This window comes from Salmo salar, chromosome 07 (assembly GCF_965601325.2).
Source record: "Salmo salar chromosome 07, fSalSal1, whole genome shotgun sequence".
Lineage (NCBI taxonomy): Eukaryota > Metazoa > Chordata > Actinopteri > Salmoniformes > Salmonidae > Salmo > Salmo salar.
The window spans coordinates 44,353,764-44,374,284 of record NC_138297.1 but is presented as its reverse complement, the minus strand read 5'-3'; the positions used below and the strand labels follow the sequence as shown (position 1 = coordinate 44,374,284).

The 20,521-nt window shown below is 42.0% G+C and overlaps 1 protein-coding gene across 1 annotated transcript; it reads right to left on the bottom strand.

The window, feature by feature from the left end:
* Positions 1-886: 886 nt before the first annotated feature.
* On the bottom strand, positions 887-19,147 carry LOC106609194 (B-cell receptor-associated protein 29). The gene is made up of 8 exons (XM_014207710.3): positions 19,011-19,147; positions 18,333-18,439; positions 5,174-5,274; positions 4,871-5,018; positions 4,430-4,565; positions 4,069-4,171; positions 3,701-3,792; positions 887-1,952 (listed from the first exon to the last, which is right to left on the bottom strand). The coding sequence occupies exons 2-8, from the start codon at positions 18,422-18,424 to the stop codon at positions 1,917-1,919; spliced, it is 708 nt and encodes a 235-aa protein (XP_014063185.1). The 5' UTR covers positions 18,425-18,439; positions 19,011-19,147; the 3' UTR covers positions 887-1,916.
* Between the last annotated feature and the right edge of the window lie 1,374 nt (positions 19,148-20,521).

Below are 20,521 nucleotides of genomic sequence, written 5' to 3'. Positions count from 1 at the left end.
CGGTTTTGTCTCACTAGGGGTGATCGTCGGTTTCGCGTTTATCGTGGAAGGAATGAGTGTTACACCGAGGCCTGTACTCTGGAGCGGAATCGATTTGAAGGTGAAGGGTCCGTCATGGTCTGGGGCGGTGTGTCACGGCGTTATCGGACTGAGCTTGTTGTCATTGCAGGCAATCTCAACGCTGTGCGTTACAGGGAAGACATCCTCCTCCCTCATGTGGTTCACTTTCTGCAGGCTCATCCTGACATGACCCTCCAACATGACAATGCCACCAGCCATACTGCTCGTTCTGTCCGTGATTTCCTGCAAGACAGGAATGTCAGTGTTCTACCATGGCCAGCAAAGAGCCCGGATCTCAATCCCATTGAGCACGTCTGGGACCTGTTGGATCGGAGGGTGAGGGCTAGGGCCATTCCCCCCAAAAATGTCCGGGAACTTGCAGGCGTCTTGGTGGAAGAGTAGGGTAACATCTCACAGCAAGAACTGGCAAATCTGGTGCAGCCCATGAGGAGGAGATGCACTGCAGTACTTACTGCAGCTGGTGGCCACACCAGATACTGACTCTTACTTTTGATTTTGACCCCCCCTTTGTTCAGGGACACATTCTGTTAGTCACATGTCTGTAGAACTTGTTCAGTTTATGTCTCAGTTGTTGAATCTTTTTATGTTCATACAAATATTTACACGTAATGTTTGCTGAAAATAAACGCAGTTGACAGTGAGAGGACGTTTCTTTTTTTGCTGAGTTTGTTGATTTTGCAAGCGATACCAAGGAAAAAACGTATATGAATCACTTTGTTCTGTGAAGCAAATGAAATGGATGGCATTTCTCACTCGCTTAAAAAATAGTTGTATTTCTTCGATTAAACAGTGAATAACTTGTAAATGTAATACAACAGTAAAACATTTTTAATATGGGATAACATGTTGGTATGTGGAGACAATTTTTCCAAACTAAAAAAACATATTTTGCAACAAAAACAACTAATAGTGAGCAATACTGGAATATTGCAACACTTTCTTACTCAAATCAGATTTTTGTACTCGCAATGAGAAAATCTCTCTACAGTGGTCTGAAAGGCACTTATTCAGTCAGTACTGGGGGATGTACAGTACTGGGGCCCTATAGGAGATAAGTACTTAGGGGATGGGGGCTGGAGGAAGATTTGTTGGTCAATTACCCACTCCAAGTGCTGACCCGGTCTACCCAACCCAACCCCTGGGCTGGGACAGTCAATACAGGGAGTCAGAGTGAGAAGAGGAAAGATGAATTTGCTCAGACTTTTCCATTTCAGTACCCTGACTACAAAACAGAAAATCATGACCCTGTGTAATATTCACAAACCCTTCACATCTAAGAGGAATGAAAACAGATCACCATTGATATAAAATATTCAATAACAAAAATAACTCAATGTAGTTTCTCTACCACTATTAACTCAATGCTAATTTTGTTTTACAAAAAACACATACAACTCAATCTGTAATATGCCTAGCTGCTGAGGTGAAACAAAATGGATATACATGCAACGGTGGTACTCTTGCCATATACAGGGAGAAAACAGCATAGCAAGCCCATTACATCAAAAATACATTCACAGTAGAAGACCACTGTAATCTGAAGCTTGTACAGCCATGCATGCAGGCATTCATTCACAACTGTGAAATTCTCCAAAAGTCAGCAAATACTATAAACACTATTTCTAGGCTGGTGTAGTAGCTATTCTATTACAAACGTGCTAAGGTGCTTTTTATCTAATGTTTGGCGGCTCAGTGGTGCTTTGGAGGAATATTTTGGTGACATGCAGAGTGCTTCAGTATGTCAAAGGAAAATGATAGCGTGCGTGACAGTGTTTTTTTTCCTGGTTTCTTGGTACAATCTGTAAACGTTCTGACCGCTGTAGTCATAAGCCCGATCAATCATCCTTTTTGTCTCCACTCTCTTGAAGATTCTGGAAAAAATAATATATACAGTATATTTGTGAAGTGGTAGAGGTAAATGTACAGTAGTAGTACTAAAGTCAGAGCTGAAGTATTCGGTCTACATTTGAGCAGGGTAGTAATATAGCTTTGAACAAGGCAGGGTAAGCAGTAATATCAAATCAAACATGTACAGTGCCTTCAGAAACTATTCATCCCTCTTGACTTATTCCACACTGTTGTGTTACAGCCTGAATTCAAAATGGATTAAATTAAAAGTCTCACCCATCTATACACGATTCCGACAAAGTGAAAACATGTTTTTACAAATTTCTTGCACAATTTGTTGAAAATGAAATATCTCATTTTCATGAGTACTCACACCCCTGAGTCAATACTTTGTAAGAGCCTTTGGTAGCGATTACAGCTGTGAGTCTATGGGTAAATCTAAGGGCTTTCCACACCTGGATTGAGAAGTATTTGCCCATTATGCTTTTCAAAACTCTTAAAGCTCTGTCAAATTTGTTGTTGATCATTGCTAGATAATTTTCAGGTCTTGCCATAGATTATCAAGTAGATTCAAGTCAAAACTGTAACTCGGCCACTTAGAAACATTCACTATCTTCTTGGTAAACAACTCCAGTGAAGATGTGGTCTTTTGTTTTAGGGTATTGTCCTGCTGAAAGGTGAATTCTCTCAGTATCTGGTGGAAAGCAGATTGAACTAGGTTTTCCTGTAAGATTTTGCCAGTGCTTAGCTCCATCCCATTTATTTTTTATGATGAAAAACTCCCCAGTCTTTAAAAATTACTAGCATACCCATAACATGATGCAGCCACCACAATGCTAGAAAATATGGAGAGTGGTACTCAGTCATGTGTTGCATTGGATTTTCCCCAAACATAACACTTTGCATTCAGGACAAAAAGTTATTTGCTTTGCCACATTTTTTGCAGTATTACTTTAGTGCCTTATTGCAAACAGGATGCATGTTTTGGGATATTTTTTTAATTCTGTTCATGCTTCCATCTTTTCACTATGTGTCTATTAGGTTAATATTGTAGAGTAACTAGAATGTTCATGATCCATCCTCGGTTATCCTGTCACAGCCATTAAACTCAAACTGTTTTAAAGTCACTATTGGCCTCATGGCGGTCCCAGAGAAGTTTCCTTCCTCTCTGGCAACTGAGCTAGGAAGGACGCCTGAACCTTTGTAGTGACGGTGTATTGATACACCATCCAAAGTGTAATTAATACCTTCACCATGCTCAAAGGGATATTCAAAGTCTGCTTTTTTTATTGTAATTTTACCAATAGGTGCCCTTCTTTGCAAGGCATTGGAAAACCTTCCTGGCTTTTGTGGTTGAATCTGTGTTAGAAATTCACTGTTCGACTGAGGGACCTTACAAATAATTGCATGTGTGAGGTACAGAGATGAGGTAGTCATAAAAAATCATGTTAAACACTATTATTGCACACAGAGTCCATGCAACTTATTATGCGATTTGTTAAGAAAATGTTCACCCCTGAACTTATTTAGGCCTGCCCTAACAAAGGGGTTGAACACTTATTGACTCAAGACATTTCAGCTTTTTATTTTTTATTAATTTGTACAAATTTCAAAAAACATGTTTCCACTTTGACATTATGGGGTATTGTGTGAAGGCCATTTGCGAAATGTAACACAACAACATTTGGAAAAAGTCAAGGGGTGGGAATACTTTCTGAAGGCACTGTAAGCTAATTGTAGATACTGTATGTATGAGCAAGTCTGGGGTTACCTGGTGTTCTTTCAGCAGTCGGTCATATTCTTTGGTCAGTCCATCGGATTGTTTCTTCATAGCTTCCATCTCGGATTGGGACATTTTCAAGGCTAGGTAAAACATTAACCCCAAAGCATTCCCATTATCATCCAATTCCCATGCATATCATCCAATCTCTCTAAAAGGTGACATGCTATGAGTCAAAGTGCACATTATTGAACAGTAATTGAAGCCCATGTTTGTTTTATTGTCATTATGGTCTGATTTCATTTGGTTGGTTGGTTATTGTATTGTAGTTGTACATTTTCAGTTGATTTCAGTATTATTGGATTTTTGGTTCTATTATTCAGTCTGTCACAAAAGTATTATGTGTGTGTCTTCCTCACCTTCCTCTGAACCCTTCAGTTCTTCTCTCAGTTTCTCCATCTCTTTTCTCAGCAGCTCGTTTCCATCTGCTGTGGCCTTGTTCCCCTTCCCATCCATCAGAGTCTGAAAAAAAAGACAGGTAAACATTAACCACTTACCACACCTCTCAACCATATGCAATACAAAAATTATTTTAGTTTCTTATTGTGTGGATGAAGGCCCATATCTCTGAGTAGGAGTTCTGATATAACTTCCATTTCACCTCTTACATTGAAATGAATACGTTTCCATTATCCTAGATTAGCGCTCCTCTTCTTTTTGAGACCCTTTTAAATATGGGCTCAGGTGCAGAAAGGGAAGTGATACTGGGTATGACTTTACCTGTTTCAGTAGCTCGTTGTCCTCCATGTATTTCTTGGCAGTTTGGTTGTCACTCTCTGCCTTGGTCTGCAGAGAGGCCGTGGTGCTAGACGCCGTCGCCAGCTGGTTGATCAGAGTGATCACCCGCCTCAGCACTCTGTAGAGAAACAACACACAGATTGTGTTCAATACTGATAAAAACTATTTAAACAGAGAGCTGCCACCTGAACTTGTCCATCTGAACACATTTTTTGTTTTCCGTTGCCAAACATTTTGCTACGGTGTGCCCTACTGAATACGACCAGGGTGTTATGGTCATTGTAATGAATAAACAAGTCTCTATGATTATGACGATCCATGCACTGGCTGGTTTTCACCAGTATCCATCCCAATGTGAAGACGACACAGTGAGGATTCAGTATGTCAATGGTTGAGTGATGGACAGACAGATCCAGGACTTACAGCCAGAGAAAGAGGGAAAAGCCAGAGATGTAGAGGTTCCTCTGGGCTCTGAACAGCTTCATGTGGAGGTTGTCAAACATGTTGGGATGCAGATTAGCATCCTTGCTGTTTCCCGCCCCCGAATACTTCCTCACCTCACGCACAGCGTCTATAGGAGGACAGGAGGGTGTGCAGGTGTGGTACGACATGGTTAAACATGGTAAGACATGGAGATTGCAAAAGCATTGTATGAGATTGTCATTATTGTGAGTCATTATGATCTGTGAGTAAATTAAACCATGACACTTTGTGGCATCAGCTTACCGAGGAAGAGGACTATAAGGATTATGATCATGGCGAGGAAGAATTTATTCCAAAACCTGGCCATTTTGTTCCATATTCTCAGCTGGAAGATACTCTGCCATCTGCAAAAGAGCATAAAAACATAATGCTGAGACTCAGAACACTGCAACAGCAAGTCAATGTCTAATAAAATATCCCTAGATGCAGCTTAGGGCTGTCTCCGACAAAAATATAAACAACTTTGTCGACCAAAAGTCCTCTGTTCTTTCTACCAATCGAATGGTAGCAATGTTAAAACGTGTATTTTCCATTTATAGACACACCCTATGTGTTTTAATAAAATAATCTAGATACTTGTCTGACGCTTCAAGCAAACTGTTTGATTAAATAAGACACAAATGACTCAAGAGGGAGCCAGAGATCAAGATAAGGGAAGGGGGGGGGGGGAAAAACGTATTAATCTGACCCGACCATCCTCCTCCCGCTCCTGCTGGCTTTCTACTTTCCTGAAGTTGCCGGTAATATGCTACACGAGTGGAATGCCAATTTCTTACAATTTTTACTGATCTGTGTTCCGGTTATGGTTTTCATATGCACATTTTAGTTGAACGGTTTTATTTAATTTATAATAATGTCTTCATATCTCAATCATTGACATGTGGTTAATCAAAATTCTATCAAAATCTAAACAAAAATTATACAAACCTAAAAAGTAACTTTATTGCCATTGCCAACTTTGTAAAATTAGCCTACATAAAGCCAACAAATAAAACATGGCAGCCTGTAGGTAGAAAATATCCTGACAAAAATAAATGTCTTATAAATCACATTGGCTACGCATGGCCTGTCTGCAACGAATTTGAAACATTGTATCAACTATCAACTTGGGTTCAGCCAGAAGTTCTCACACTAGCAAACTAAAATATTCTGGGCACTTAGAGTTCGCCACGCCAGTGAGCTCGGGACAGACACATCTGTAGACTATTTGCGCAAGAGATAAGAGCTCACCAGGCAGGCCTATTTTATGACATTTCCACTCAATCAAAGCATGACATTTTTCCCTTCACGCTGCGTGGTTATCAAAAGGGAGAGAGCTGTAAAGATTTTTCAAATACATTGGGGAACTATTATCATTCTCAAAATCTCAATGGATGTAAAAACAGACTTTCTGTTTGAGGTGAAGAAAACATTACTTTGAGAAGCTCCACAGTTCATTAGTGGTGGTGTGTTCAGCCATTCACAAATACTATCAGATCCCAAATGGGCACATTTATATGCCTACATTTGCGAGCAGGCCAGGTAGCCTTTAGGCCTACTTCTATGTGTAATCAGGTGCGCGTCCTCCTTACTAGGGCTGTGGCGGTCATGGAATTGTCAAGCAAATAACCGGTGATTGTCAAGCAAATAACTGGTCGGTCTTACGGTAATTGACAGTTAATTAACAAACACATTTAGCATCTCCTGGCTTCCACACATAGCCTACAAGCCACTGATGCAGACTTTTGGAACATCTACATTTTTAAAAATGATAATAAATCCATTATTTATTTTAGACAGGTCTAAAGAAAGATGATATGAAGAAAATGCAGTCTTTCAGAAGAAAGGAATAGCATACTTGTCCTTATGTTACTGATCTGGCTATGCCATTTGGCTGTGGGCCACACTAGTTCATTTAGCAGACAAGATTTGCCTAGAACTCTGTGGCATTGGCTCCCGAGTGGCGCAGCGGTCTAAGGCACTGCATTGCAGTGTTAGAAGCATCACTACAGACCCAGGTTCAATCCCGGGCTGTATCACAACCGGCCGTGACCGGGAGTCCCATAGGGTGGCGCACAATTTGCCTAGTGTTGTACGGGTTAGGGTAGTTGTTTTTTTTTTTAAACGGTGAAAATGATCTTCCCCAAACTTGAAACTCAAGTGCTGCTTATGTATGCCAGTTAGGCTCTACACCCCTTGTGAAGGAGATTAATGTGCTTGATTTAAAATTATTTGGCCCCTTTAGTTGTGATACAAACCTTATCAAAACATATAGTGCTATGGCCTAGGCTACATGAGGTTTGCAACTATAATAAAAAATAAATAAAAATGCATTGTTTCTTGCCTTAAGCTGGGCATCATTCACGTGATAAGTGGCTAAAATTGTCACACAGAGTATTCTTGATTTAATCTCGTCTTTACATATACTAAATAATGTGTGCAATTTGTTTTCATTTAGAGTGGACCATTATTATGCACCTGTTTTGAAACAGCTAGCAAGTTTGTTAGACTACGAATGACCATCAGCAGCAGAGCTGGAGTAGCCTAATTACCGTGACTAAACAGTCAAGTGGAATTTGACTGCCTTCCTGACTCGTGACCGTCCTTACTCAACATTGACAGTAGCACTCCAAACAAAAGACAGCGTCTAAATTGACAAAACTCATAAACTCATTTGTTTCTCACAATAGTAGCATAGGTTGTGCACTCTGCAAACGTGTCCACTTTGACAATGAGAACGGCAAAACTATAATAATAATAGATTGAATGAATGAACAGAAATGACCATAACCAAACAAACATTATAGATTAGAAATGATAGGAATTAAACGGTAAATGTTCTACACTACCGTTCAAAAGTTTGGGGTCACTTCGAAATGTCCTTGTTTTTTAAAGAAAATTAAATTTTTTGTCCATTAAAATAACATCAAATTGATCAGAAATACAGTGTAGACATTGTTAATGTTGTAAATGAATATTGTGGCAGATTTTTTTAATGGAATTTCTACATAGGCGTACAGAGGCCCATTATCAGCAACCATCACTGTGTTCCAATGGCACGTTGCGTTAGCTAATCCAAGTTTATCATTTTAAAAGGCTAATTGATCATTAGAAAACCCTTTTGCAATTATGTTAGCACAGCTGAAAACTGTGTTCTAATTAAAGAAACAATAAAACTGTCCCTCTTTAGACTAGTTGAGTATCTGGAGCATCAGCATTTGTGGGTTCGATTACAGGCTCAAAATGGCCAGAAACAAAGACCTTTCTTCTGAAACTCATCAGTCTATTCTTGTTCTGAGAAATAAAGGTATTTTCCATGCGAGAAATTGCCAAGAAACTGAAGATCTCGTACAACGCTGTGTACTACTCCCTTCACAGAACAACGCAAATGGGCTCTAACCAGAATAGAAAGAGTAGGAGGCCCCGGTGCACAACTGAGCAAGAGGACAGGTACATTAGGGTGTCTAGTCTGTTTGCAACTGCTAAAAAACAAATAAAAAAAAACCCAACTTGGTCGACCAAACAATCAACCAGTCAACTAATTTAGGTCAGCCCTAATGCAGCTAGTCACAACATTGTCTCAATTGTAACATGATTCCCGTTGTAGCTTGTAGGGAGCCAAGTCCCTTTTACTACTTTGTCCATGGCTATAGCTATACTCTCCATGTTATGATGGAGTTCCTACTAAGCATGGACCACAACGTCTTTTTTTGGTCCTGTCTGGACCGGCAGGCTTTTTTTGGTGCAGTCCGGACTGGTATTGATTTCAACGTACAGGACGTTGATTTTCTGTGAAAATATGAACCAATCATAGACATCTTTGTTTATTTCAGATTTGGTCTGGTCTAGAGGTCGACCGATTTATGATTTTTCAACGCCGATACCGATTATTGGAGGACAAAAAAAGTCGCTACCGATTACATCGGCCGATATGTATATATTATATTTGCAATAATGACAATTACAACAATACTGAATGAACACTTATTTTAACTTAATATAATAAAATCAATTTAGTCTCAAATAAATAATGAAACATGTTCAATTTGGTTTAAATAATGCAAAAACAGTGTTGGAGAAGAAAGTAAAAGTGCAATATGTGCCATGTAAAAAAAGCTAACGTTTAAGTTCCTTGCTCAGAACATATGAAAGCTGGTGGTTCCTTTTATCATGAGTCTTCAATATTCCCAGTTAAGAAGTTTTAGGTTATAGTTATTATAGGACTCTCTCTCTCTATACCATTTGTATTTAATTTACCTTTGACTATTCTTATAGGCACTATAGTATTGCCAGCCTAATCTCAGGAGTTGATAGGCTTGAAGTCATAAACAGCGCTGTGCTTCAAGCATTGTGAAGAGCTGCTGGCAAATGGAGGAAAGTGCTGTTTGAATGAATGCTTACGAGCCTGCTGCTGCCTACCACCGCTCAGTCAGACTGCTCTATCAAATATCATGGACTTAAATATAATAAACACACAAATACGAGCCTTAGGTCATTAATATGGTTAAATCCGGAAAAATATATAATTTCGAAAACAAAACGTTTATTCTTTCAGTGAAATACGGAACCGTTCCGCATTTTATCGAACGGGTGGCATCCCTAAGTCTAGATATTGCTGTTACATTGCACAACCTTCAATGTTATGTCATAATAATGTAAAATTCTGACAAATGAATTACGGTCTTTGTTAGGAAGAACTGGTCTTCACACAGTTCGCAACGAGCCATGCGGCCCAAACTGCTGCATATACCCTGACTCTGCTTGCACAGAACGCAAGAGAAGTGACACAATTTCTCTAGTTAATATTGCCTGCTAACATGAATTTCTTTTAACTAAATATGCAGGTTTAAAAAAAATATACTTGTGTATTGATTTTAAGAAAGGCATTGATGTTTATGGTTAGGTACATTGGTGCTAAGACAGTGCTTTTTTCACAAATGCGCTTGTTAAATCACCCGTTTGGCGAAGTAGGCTGTGATTCGATGACAAATTAACAGGCACGCATTGATTATATGCAACGCAGGACAAGCTAGTTAAACTAGTAATATCATCAACTATGTGTAGTTAACTAGTGATTATGTTAAGATTGATTGTTTTTTTATAAGATACGTTTAATGCTAGCTAGCACCTTACCTTGGCTCCTTGCTGCACTCGCGTAACAGGTGGTCAGCATGCCACGCAGTCTCCTTGTGGAGTGCAATGTAATCGGCATCCAACAATGCCGATTACCTATTGTTAGGAAAACTTGAAAATCGGCCCTAATTAAATCGGCCATGCCTCTAGTCTGTCCTGATCGGCCTGGATTTGACCCCAACATAGATGTCTTTGATTGTTTCAGATTTGGTCCGGTCATGTTCAAATCTGAACCAAACATAGACACCTATGTTTCACAAGTTTGAACAGCACAGTAGAGCAGGGTTTCCCACAGTGTTCCCCTCAGGCCGCCCCTGGTCACACCCATCTTGTTGTCAGAGAAGATTTTGCAGGTTTAAAAACGTATTTCCTGCAATTCTACACATTTTGTCATGGGGTGCAGAGAACAATTCTGCAGTTTTAAAGATACGGCAAAATGTATAGAATTGCAAGAAAAGTATCTAATATGGATTCATGTGATTTGACTGACTCAAACATTTTGGTTTCACCGGTCTAATGTCCATTGCGCGTGTTTCTTGGCCCAAGCAAGTCTCTTCTTCTTATTGGTGTCCTTTAGTAGTGGTTTCTTTGCAGCAATTCGACCATGAAGGCCTGATTCACGCAGTCTCCTCTGAACAGTCGATGTTGAGATGTGTCTGCATCAAAGTTGGGACTGAAAAACAGCTTCTATCTCAAGGTCATCAGACTGCTAAACAGCAATCACTAACTCTGAGGCTGCTGCCTACATTGAGACCCAATCACTGGCCACTTTAATAAATGGATCACTAGTCACTTTATACAATGCACTCTAAATAATGCCACTTTAATAATGTTTACATATCTTATATTACTCATATCACATGTATAACTGTATTTTATACCCTCTATGTCACCTTGCCTATGCTGCTCGGCCATCCATATACTTACATGTACATATTCTCATTCACCCCTTTAGATTTGTGTGCATTAGGTAGTTGTTGGGGAATTGTTAGATTACTTGTTAGATATTACTGCACTGTCGGAACTAGAAGCACAAGCATTTCGCTACACTTGAATTAACATCTGCTATCCATGTGTATGTGACAAATAACATTTGATTTGATTTTTTGCGACTGCACTTGAAGAAACTTTCAAAGTTCTTGACATTTTCCGCATTGACTTACCTTCATGTCTTAAAGTAATGATGGACTGTCGTTTCTATTTGCTTATTTGAGCTGTTCTTGCCATAATATGGACTTGGTCTTTTATCAAATCTTCTGTATACCACCCCTACCTTGTCACAACACAACTGATTGCCTCAAATGCATTAAGGAAAGAAATTCCACAAATTTACTTTTAACAAGGCACACCTGTTAATTGAAATGCATTCCAGGTGACTACCTCATGAAGCTGGTTGAGAGAATGCCAAGAGTGTGCAAAGCTGTCAAAGGCAAAGGGTGGCTACGTTGAAGAACCTCAAATATGAAATATATTTTGATTTGTTTAACACTTTTTGGGTTTCTACATTCACATTTTGGTCATTCAGCAGACGCTCTTATCCAGAGCAACTTACAGTCAGTGCATTCAACTAAGGTAGATAAACAACATATCACAGTCACAGCAAGAAACAAATATTTCAGTAATCGTTACTGAGAATGTTATTGTAGTTGAAGTGGTCTGTTAATTTATTCTGTGAGTTGGAAAAAATTGAAAATCACCGCTATATTGTAATCTTAAGTTGGCTTTTGTTTCCTATAATAAATTGATTTAAAAAGTATTATTGTGATATAATGCTACTTACTTTTGTATATATAGTGTACATTCTAAATTATGTGGACACCAGTTCAAATTAGTGGATTCAGCTAATTCAGCCACACCCATTGGTGACAGGTGTATAAAAATCGAGCACACAGCCATGCAATCTCCATAGACAAACATTGACAGTAGAATGGCTTTAATGAACAGCTCAGTGACTTTCAACATGGCACCGTCATAGGATGCCACCTTTGTCAAATTTCTTCCCTGCTAGAGCTGCCCCGGTCAACTGTAAGTGCTGTTATTGTGAAGTGGAAATGTCTAGGAGAAACAACGACTCAGCCGCGAAGTAGTAGGCCACGCAAGCTCACAGAACGGGACTGCTGAAGCGCGTAGTGTGCAAAAATCATCTGTCCTTGATTGCAACACTCACTACCGAGTTACAAACTGCCTCTGGAAGCAACGTCAGCACAAGAACTGTTCGTCATGAGCTTCATGAAATGGGTTTCCATTGCCAAGCAGCCGCTCACAAGCCCAAGATCACCATGCACAATGCCAAGTGTCGGCTGCAATGGTGTAAAGCTTGCCGCCATTGGACTCTGGAGCAGTGGAAGCGCGTGCTCTGGAGTGATGAATCACGCTTCACCATTTGGCAGTCCGACGGACGAATCTGAGTTTGTCGGATGCCAGAAGAATGCTACCTGGCCCAATGCATATTGCCAACTGTAAAGATTGGTGGAGGAGGAATAATGGTCTGGGGCTGTTTTTCATGGTTCGGCCTAGGCCCCTAGTTCCAGTCAAGTTAAATCTTAACGCTACAGCATACAATGATATTCTGTGCTTCCAACTTTGTGGCAACAGTTTGGGGATGGCCCTTTCCTGTTTCAGCATGACAATGCCCCAATGCACAAAGCGAGGTACATACATAAATTGTTTGTCGCGATTGGTGTGGAAGAACTTGACTGGCCTGCGCAGAGCCCTGACCTCAACCCCATCGAACACATTTGGGATGAACAGGTGTAGGTAGACCTTACTGTGAAATGCTTACACATGAGCCCTTAACCAACAATGCAGAGTTTTAAAAAGACATTTGCTAAATAAATAAAAGTAACAAAATAACAATAACGAGGCTATATACAAGGGGTACCGGTACCGAGTCAATGTGCAGGGGTACAGATTAGCCGAGGTAATATGTACATGTAGGTAGGGGTAAAGTGACTATGCATAGATAATAAACAGAGAGTAGCAGCAGCGTATTTGAAGAGTGTGAAGGAATGTGAATGTGTGTGTGTGTGTGTGTGTGACCTAATATGCATGTGTGTGTGTTTTGTCTGTGTGTCCGTGTTGGAGTGTCAGTGTAGTATGTGTGAGTGTGTGGTTAGAATCCAGTGAGTGTACATTGAGCCTGTGCAAGAGAGTCATAGCAAAAAGCACAAATAAGAATAAAATAAGGGGGTCAATGCAAATAGTCCGGGTAGCCATTTGATTAACTGTTCAGCAGTCTTGTGGCTTGGGGGTAGAAGCTGTTAAGGAGCCTTTTGGTCCCAGACTTGGCATTCCGGTACCACTTGCCGTGCGTTAGCAGAGAGAACAGTCTGACTTGGGTGGCTGGAGTCTGACACTTTTTAGGGCCTTCCTCTGACACCACCTGGTATAGAGGTCCTGGATGGCAGGAAGCTTGGCCCCAGTGACGTGCTGTGCCGTACGCACTACCCTTTGTAGCGCCTTGCGGTCGGATGCAGAGCTGTTGCCATACCAAGCGGTGATGCAACAAGTCAGCATGCTCTCGATGGTGCAGCTGTAGAACTTTTTGAGGATCTGAGGTCTCATGCCAAATCTTTTCAGCCTCCTGAGGGGGAAGAGGCGTTGTCGTACGGTCTTCACGACTGTGTTGGTGTGTTTGGACCATGATAGGTTCTTAAAATGTTGTAGACACCAAGGAACTTGAAGCTCTCGACCCGTTCGACTACAGCGTTGTCGATTTGAATGGGGGCGTGCTTGGCCCTCATTATCCTGTAGTCCACGATCATCTCCTTTGTCTTGCTCACCTTGAGGGAGTGGTTGTTGTCCTGGCACCACACTGCCAGGTCTCTGACCTCCTCCCTATAGGCGGTCTCATTATCATTGTCGATCAGGCCTACCACCATTGTGTCGTCTGCAAACTTAGCGTTGGAGTCGTGGCCACGCAGTTGTGGGTTAACAGGGAGTACAGGAGGGGAATAAGCACACACCCCTGAGGGGCCCCCGTGGTGTGGGGCAGCCCAGGATCCAGTTGCAGAGGGAGGTGTTCAGTCCCAGGGTCCTTAGCTTAGTGATGAGGTTGAGGGGCACTATGGTGTTGAACGCTAAGCTGTACTCTAAATGGCGATGGAGCAGAAGGCAGACGTTTTACGTGCCCCCAACCAATGTGTTTTTTTGTTCGTTTATCTGCGTTGTTTGTAACTTATTTTTTTACTCATTTTGTACATAATGTTGCCGCTACCGTCTCTTACGACTGAAAATAACTACTAGACATCAGGACTGCAATTACTCACCACGGACTAGCAGAATCCTTTTTTTTCTTTCACGACTCTGGCGAGCCCGAGGCGGAGGATATACGGCTCCCTGGGGAACAGTCCCTGAGCCCCTTGATCTGCGTGAAGAGGAGGCGGAGAAAGAGAGGCCGAAGAGCGAACTGCCTGCTGAGAAGTCGAAGGCGATCGAATAAACCCCCACTTTCCTCAATTCTGCTAGCAAATGTGCAATCTTAGGACAATAAAATCAACGAGTTATGCTTAGGATTAAACTACCAATGGGACATTAAAAACCGTCACATCTTATGCTTCACGGAGTCGTGGCTGAACGACGACAACATCAACATACAGCTGGCTAGTTATACGATATACCGGCAGGATAGAACAGCGGTCTATGTATTTTTGTGAACAACAGCTGGTGAGCGATATCTAAGGAAGACTCAAGCTATTGCTCGCCTGAGGTAGAGTTTCTCATGATAAGCTGTAGACCACACTACCTACCGAGAGAGTTTATCTGTATTCTTTGTAGCTGTTTACATACCACCACAGTCAGAGGCTTGCACTAAGATAGCATTGAATGAGCTGTATTCCGCCATAAGCAAACAAGAAAACGCTCACCCAGAGGCGGCGCTCCTAGTAGCCGGGGACTTTAATGCAGGGAAACTTAAATCAGTTTTACCAAATTTCTATCAGCATGTTAAATGTGCAACCAGAGGGAAAAGAACTCTGGACCACCTATACTCCACACACAGAGATGCATACAGAAATCTCCCTCGCCCTCCATTTGGAAAATCTGACCATAATTCCATCCTCCTGACAAAAATTAAAGCAGGAAGCACCAGTGACTAGATCAATAAAAAAAAAGTGGTCAAATGAAGCAGATGCTAAGCTCCAGGACTGTTTTGCTAGCACAGACTGGAATATGTTCCAGGATTCCTCCACTGGCATTGAGGAGTACACCACATCTGTCATTGGCTTCATCAATAAGTGCATCGATGACGTCGTCCCCACAGTGACCGTACGTACATATCCCAACCAGAAGCCATGGATTACAGGCAGCATCCGCACTGAGCTGAAGGGTAGAGCTGCCGCTTTCAAGGAGCGGGACTCTAACCCGGAAGCTTATAAGAAATCCCGCTATGCCCTCTGACGAACTGTCAAACAGGCAAAGCGTCAATACTGGACTAATATCGAGATGTACTACACCGGCTCTGACGCTCGTCGGATGTGGCAGGGCCTGCAAACCATTACAGACTACAAAGGGAAGCACAGCCGAGAGCTGCCCAGTGACACGAGCCTACCACACGAGCTAAACTACTTCTATGCTCACTTCGAGGCAAATAACACTGAAACATGCATGACAGCACCAGCTGTACCGGAAGACTGTGTGATCATTCATGCTCTCCGCAGCCGATGTGAGTAAGAACTTTAGACAAGTCAACATTCACAAGGCCGCAGGGCCAGACGGATTACCAGGATGTGTACTGCGAGCATGCGCTGACCAACTAGCAAGTGTCTTCACTGACATTTACGACATCTCCCTGTCCGAGTCTGTAATACCAACATATTTTAAACAGACCACCATAGTGCCTGTGCCCAAGAACACTAAGGTAACCTGCCTAAATAACTACCGACCCATAGCACTCACATCTGTAGCCATGAAGTGCTTTGAAAGACTGGTCATGGCTCACATCAACACTATCATCCCAGGAACCCTAGACCCACTCCAATTTGCATACCACCCCAACAGATCAACAAATGATGCAGTCTCTATTGCACTCAATAGAAACACCTATGTGAGAATGCTATTCATTGACTACAGCTCAGCGTTCAACACCATAGTGCCCTCAAAGCTCATCAATAAGATAAGGACCCTGGGACTAAACACTTCCCTCTGCATCCTGGACTTCCTGACGGGCCGCCCCCAGGTGGTAAGGGTAGGTAACAACACATCCGCCACGCTGATCCTCAACACAGGGGCCCCTCAGGGGTGCGTGCTCAGCCCCCTCCTGTACTCTCTGTTCACTCATGACTGCACGGCCAGGCACGACTCCAACACCATCATTAAATTTGCCGATGACACAACAGTGGTAGGCCTGATCACCGACAACAACAAGACAGCCTATAGGGAGGAGGTCAGAGACCTGGCCGTGTGGTGCCAGGACAACAACCTCTCCCTCAACGTGATCAAGACAAAGGAGATGATTGTGGACTACAGGAAAAAGAGGACCGAGCATGCCCCCATTCTCATCGACGTGGCTGCAGTGGAGCAGGTTGAGAACTTCAAGTTCCTTGGTGTCCACATCACCAACAAACTTACTTGGTCCAAGCACACCAAGACAGTCGTGAAGAGGGCACAACAAAACCTATTCCCTCTTTGGAGACTGAAAAGATTTGGCATGGGTCCTCAGATCCTCAAATGGTTCTACAGCTGCACCATCGAGAGCATCCTGACTGGTTGTATCACTGCCTGGTATGGCAACTGCTCGGGATCCGACCGCAAGGCACTACAGAGGTTAGTGCGAACGGCCCAGTACTTCACTGGGGCCAAGCTTCCTACCATCCAGGTCCTCTATATCAGGCGGTGTCAGAGGAAGGCCCTAAAAATTGTCAAAGACTCCAGCCACCCTAGTCATAGACTGTTCTCTCTGCTACCGCAAGGCAAGCAGTACCGGAGCACCAAGTCTAGGTCCAAGAGGCTTCTAAACAGCTTCTACCCCCAAGCCATAAGACTCCTGAACATCTAATCAAATGGCTAGCCAGACTATTTGCATTGTCCCCCCCCCCCCCGTCCACACCCGTCCACACCACTGCCACTCTCTGTTGTCATCTATACATAGTCACTTTAATTAACTCTACCTACATGTACATACTACCTCAACTAACCGGTGCCCCTGCACATTGACTCTGTACCGGCACCCCCCTGTATATATTGTTATTTTTTTTATTGCTGCTCTTTAATTACTTGTTACTTTTTTCACTTATTCTTATCCATATTTTTGGAAACTGAACTGTTGTTCAGGGGCTCGTAAGTAAGCATTTCACTGTAAGGTTCCTGTTGTATTCGGTGCATGTCACTAATTTGATTTGAACAGCATTCTCACCTAGGTGTTCCTTTTGTCCAGGTGGGAAAGGGCAGTGTGGAGTTCAATAGAGATTGCATCACTTGTGGATCTGTTGGGGCAGCATGCAATTTAGAGTGGTCCAAGGTTTCTGGGATGATGGTGTTGATGTGAGCCATGACCAGCTTTTTAAAGATTTTCATTGTGATGGATTCTGGCTTCTAACTCCTTAACTTGGGATAGGGTTATTTATCAGGTATCCTATTGATATATTGAGTGCTTAGGTTTGGAGGGTCTACACCAGAATTTAATGGTTATCTGTAGGAGGAAGGTGTATGGTGTGTACAATTAAGCTTGGAATGTGCTGAGTGCAGGGAAAACGATCACGTGGCAACATTAATAAGGGGAGCGAGCCGTGGATTAGTGATGAAGGGGGTCAGGTCAGGTCATGTTAAGGGAAGAGGAACCGTTTATTGCCCGTATCACTTTGTATCTTTATTGCGAGGCAGGAAACTATGTTTAGCAAGAAGGATGAGACTCCACCCAAACTTTGGTACAAATACCACCACTATTGTAAACATGTTTTTGTCAATTCAGCTTTTCGATCCTTTGGCAAGAATAAACTTGGCTTAAGCTTTCAGTGTCCGTCGGGTTCTTACTCTAATAACTAGAACCTAACAATGGCTACAGATGTGAGTGCTACGGGGTGGAAGTCATTTAGGCAGGTTACCTTGGCGTTTATGGGCACATCGACTATGGTGGTCTGCTTGAAACATGTGGGTATGGTTGAAAATGTCAGTGAATCCGTCCGTGACCAAAACATAATGTATTTTTAACATCTGTAAATAACGTATTTTCAACTTTCATTCAGAACTCTAAATTCACCTGACTTCTGGAAAATACGTATTTTAGACAGAATTTCAACATAATTTTGCTTACTGGGTTGTTGCCGTATCAGGATTGGTTAGGGCTCATTCCTACCTGGTGGCTGAGACGACGGGTAGACAGAGGATGAGGAGTACACCTATTTCCACATAGAGGAAGAGGGCAACTGCAGTCCATTGCAACGTCATCTCTAACAATACAGTCTGTAAAATATGAAACAGTTTAAGCATCAGAGGTCCTTTTCACAGTCTGGCAGTAGCGTTAGGTTGTTTTGCCAGAATGGAAAAGGAATGGTTTAATTGTTGACGTCAACAACAGAAAGATTCAACTTGCTACGTAGCTAGCTAGTTTCCTCTGGATATATTTCAGCTACCTGTGAAACCACCAATGCAAATGTATTAAGAACAACAATGTAGTTCCTGTTTCAGTGATAAGCCTCTTATCCTAGCTAGATACGTAACGTTACTAGGTTCACATGCTTGGTTAATAACATCCAGCAGTACTACGTTTATGCTGCCTTATATCATAGAAATAGTAGCTACGCCTAATATAAATAGTAGCTAGCTATATAACGTTATTGCTAAATACTTCATGCGGTGACATCAGCCAGGTAGCTGGCAATATTTTAAGGCAGGACACGATAGCTATTTAGCTAACGTTAACTGGTAACGTTACTAGCTAACGTTAGCGCTTTTGTGAAATACATAGTAAGTAACTACACATACGAGGAGCCAAGTTAAGTATCTTAATAATTATGCAAAGTATGTAACTTACTCTGCGGCACCCGAACAAAGAAACTGGAGGATGAAAAGCAAACTTAAGTTGGGAGACAGTTGTTTCACCCTCTTTTTTTTGCTGTCACTTTCTTTTTGGGTCTCATTGGAATGACGTTATACAGAAGGTTTTAGCTGTTCGCTTACTGGCTTATTCTTTACTGAGGAGAACCAATAAGGTTCTGCCATATGTTGTAAATCCCATACTGTACACATCATGGAAAGTACAAATATGATGAAATTAGGTGTAATGTGTTTGGTTTTGTTTGTACCTTTTAGTCGTGTCTGACTGGACATGTTGAAGTGAATCTGATGTGACCATTTTTTTTTTTTTGCAGGTAGAGGGACACATTATGTGCATGCACACTGCACACCTCAACTATCAGAATAAGACAAAAAATAAAAAAGGTAATATAGTAAATAAAATATTTTATTACATTGACAATAAAATTAATAACATACACAATAAAATATACCTAGCCTGTGTTTATGATAGGCTTACTGTCTGTGTGTCTGGGGATCCATATGTGTTGTGGAGGTAGTCTATGACCGCGGCGGTGCTATGCAGGGAGTTGACCACCTTCCTCTCGGGCTGGGAGCTGACCCTCTCCAGCATGTAGATGAGGTGCTGGTGGAAGCAGGTGAAGGGGGTCCCCTGGTTTGTGGCGAGGTCCACCCAGTCCCACACACACTCAAGAGGGGTCTCATTGTAGCCAGCGAACATGGCCGGGTTGGGCAACAGCCCCCGGGCCTGTCGTCACACCTACAAGACAGGGCATGTGAGGTGGGAGGGGAAGTGCCTTGAGTGAGCCATATAACTATAAAGATCATGTATAGAGATATTCTATATTTTCTCGAATTATTTATGTGCATGGAACATCTAGCTACCCTTTTAAGTATTTACCATTAATATCTGTTAAGATGACACAATAAACAGAGAATGATTTCCCTGGAGGGAATGAGAGGTTACAGAATAAATGCAGATGAAAAACAGATAGTGTTTATGATAAGGAGTAAACAGTGGGCTATGCAGTTCTAGGAAAATAAACCATGATAGTGGCTCCCACTCAGAAATCCCCCATGTTGTGGTTTATTTTCATAGAACTGCACAGCGTGTCATTGTGGATCACTTTGGCCTATATAAAGGGATTTAATATGAAGCCATTTCAAGAGCATATTTCCCAAGGAAATAACTACACGTGTCTAGTTACTAAGTGTCTGTCTCATATGACACCCTATTCCCATACAGAGTGCACTACTTTTGACCAGAGCCCTATGTGACTGCCTTTGGAGTCTCTGGTCAAAAGTAGTGCACAATATTGGGAATAGGGAATCAATTGAGATTTGCACTAATTGAACTGACCATCAACTCCAGTGAGCTGATGAGTGGTCTCCACATCTCGGAGGGTCTTTTATGTCTCCGTCGGCGATGACAGGGACTGACAGACTGACCTTGATGGTCTTGATAACGTCAAAGTGGACCGGCTGGTGGCGCTCCGACCATGGACCGTT

What these genes read in the sequence shown, in the direction of transcription:
- LOC106609194 (XM_014207710.3), bottom strand. Translation starts at nt 18,424, where the DNA reads ATGACGTTGCAATGGACTGCAGTTGCCCTCTTCCTCTATGTGGAAATA. An exon ending in TTTTCCCTCTTTCTCTGGCT is followed by an intron (nt 4,566 to 4,870) that starts GTAAGTCCTGGA and finishes GTTTCTCTACAG; the next exon opens with AGTGCTGAGGCGGGTGATCA. An exon ending in ACTGAAGGGTTCAGAGGAAG is followed by an intron (nt 3,793 to 4,068) that starts GTGAGGAAGACA and finishes TGTTTTACCTAG; the next exon opens with CCTTGAAAATGTCCCAATCC.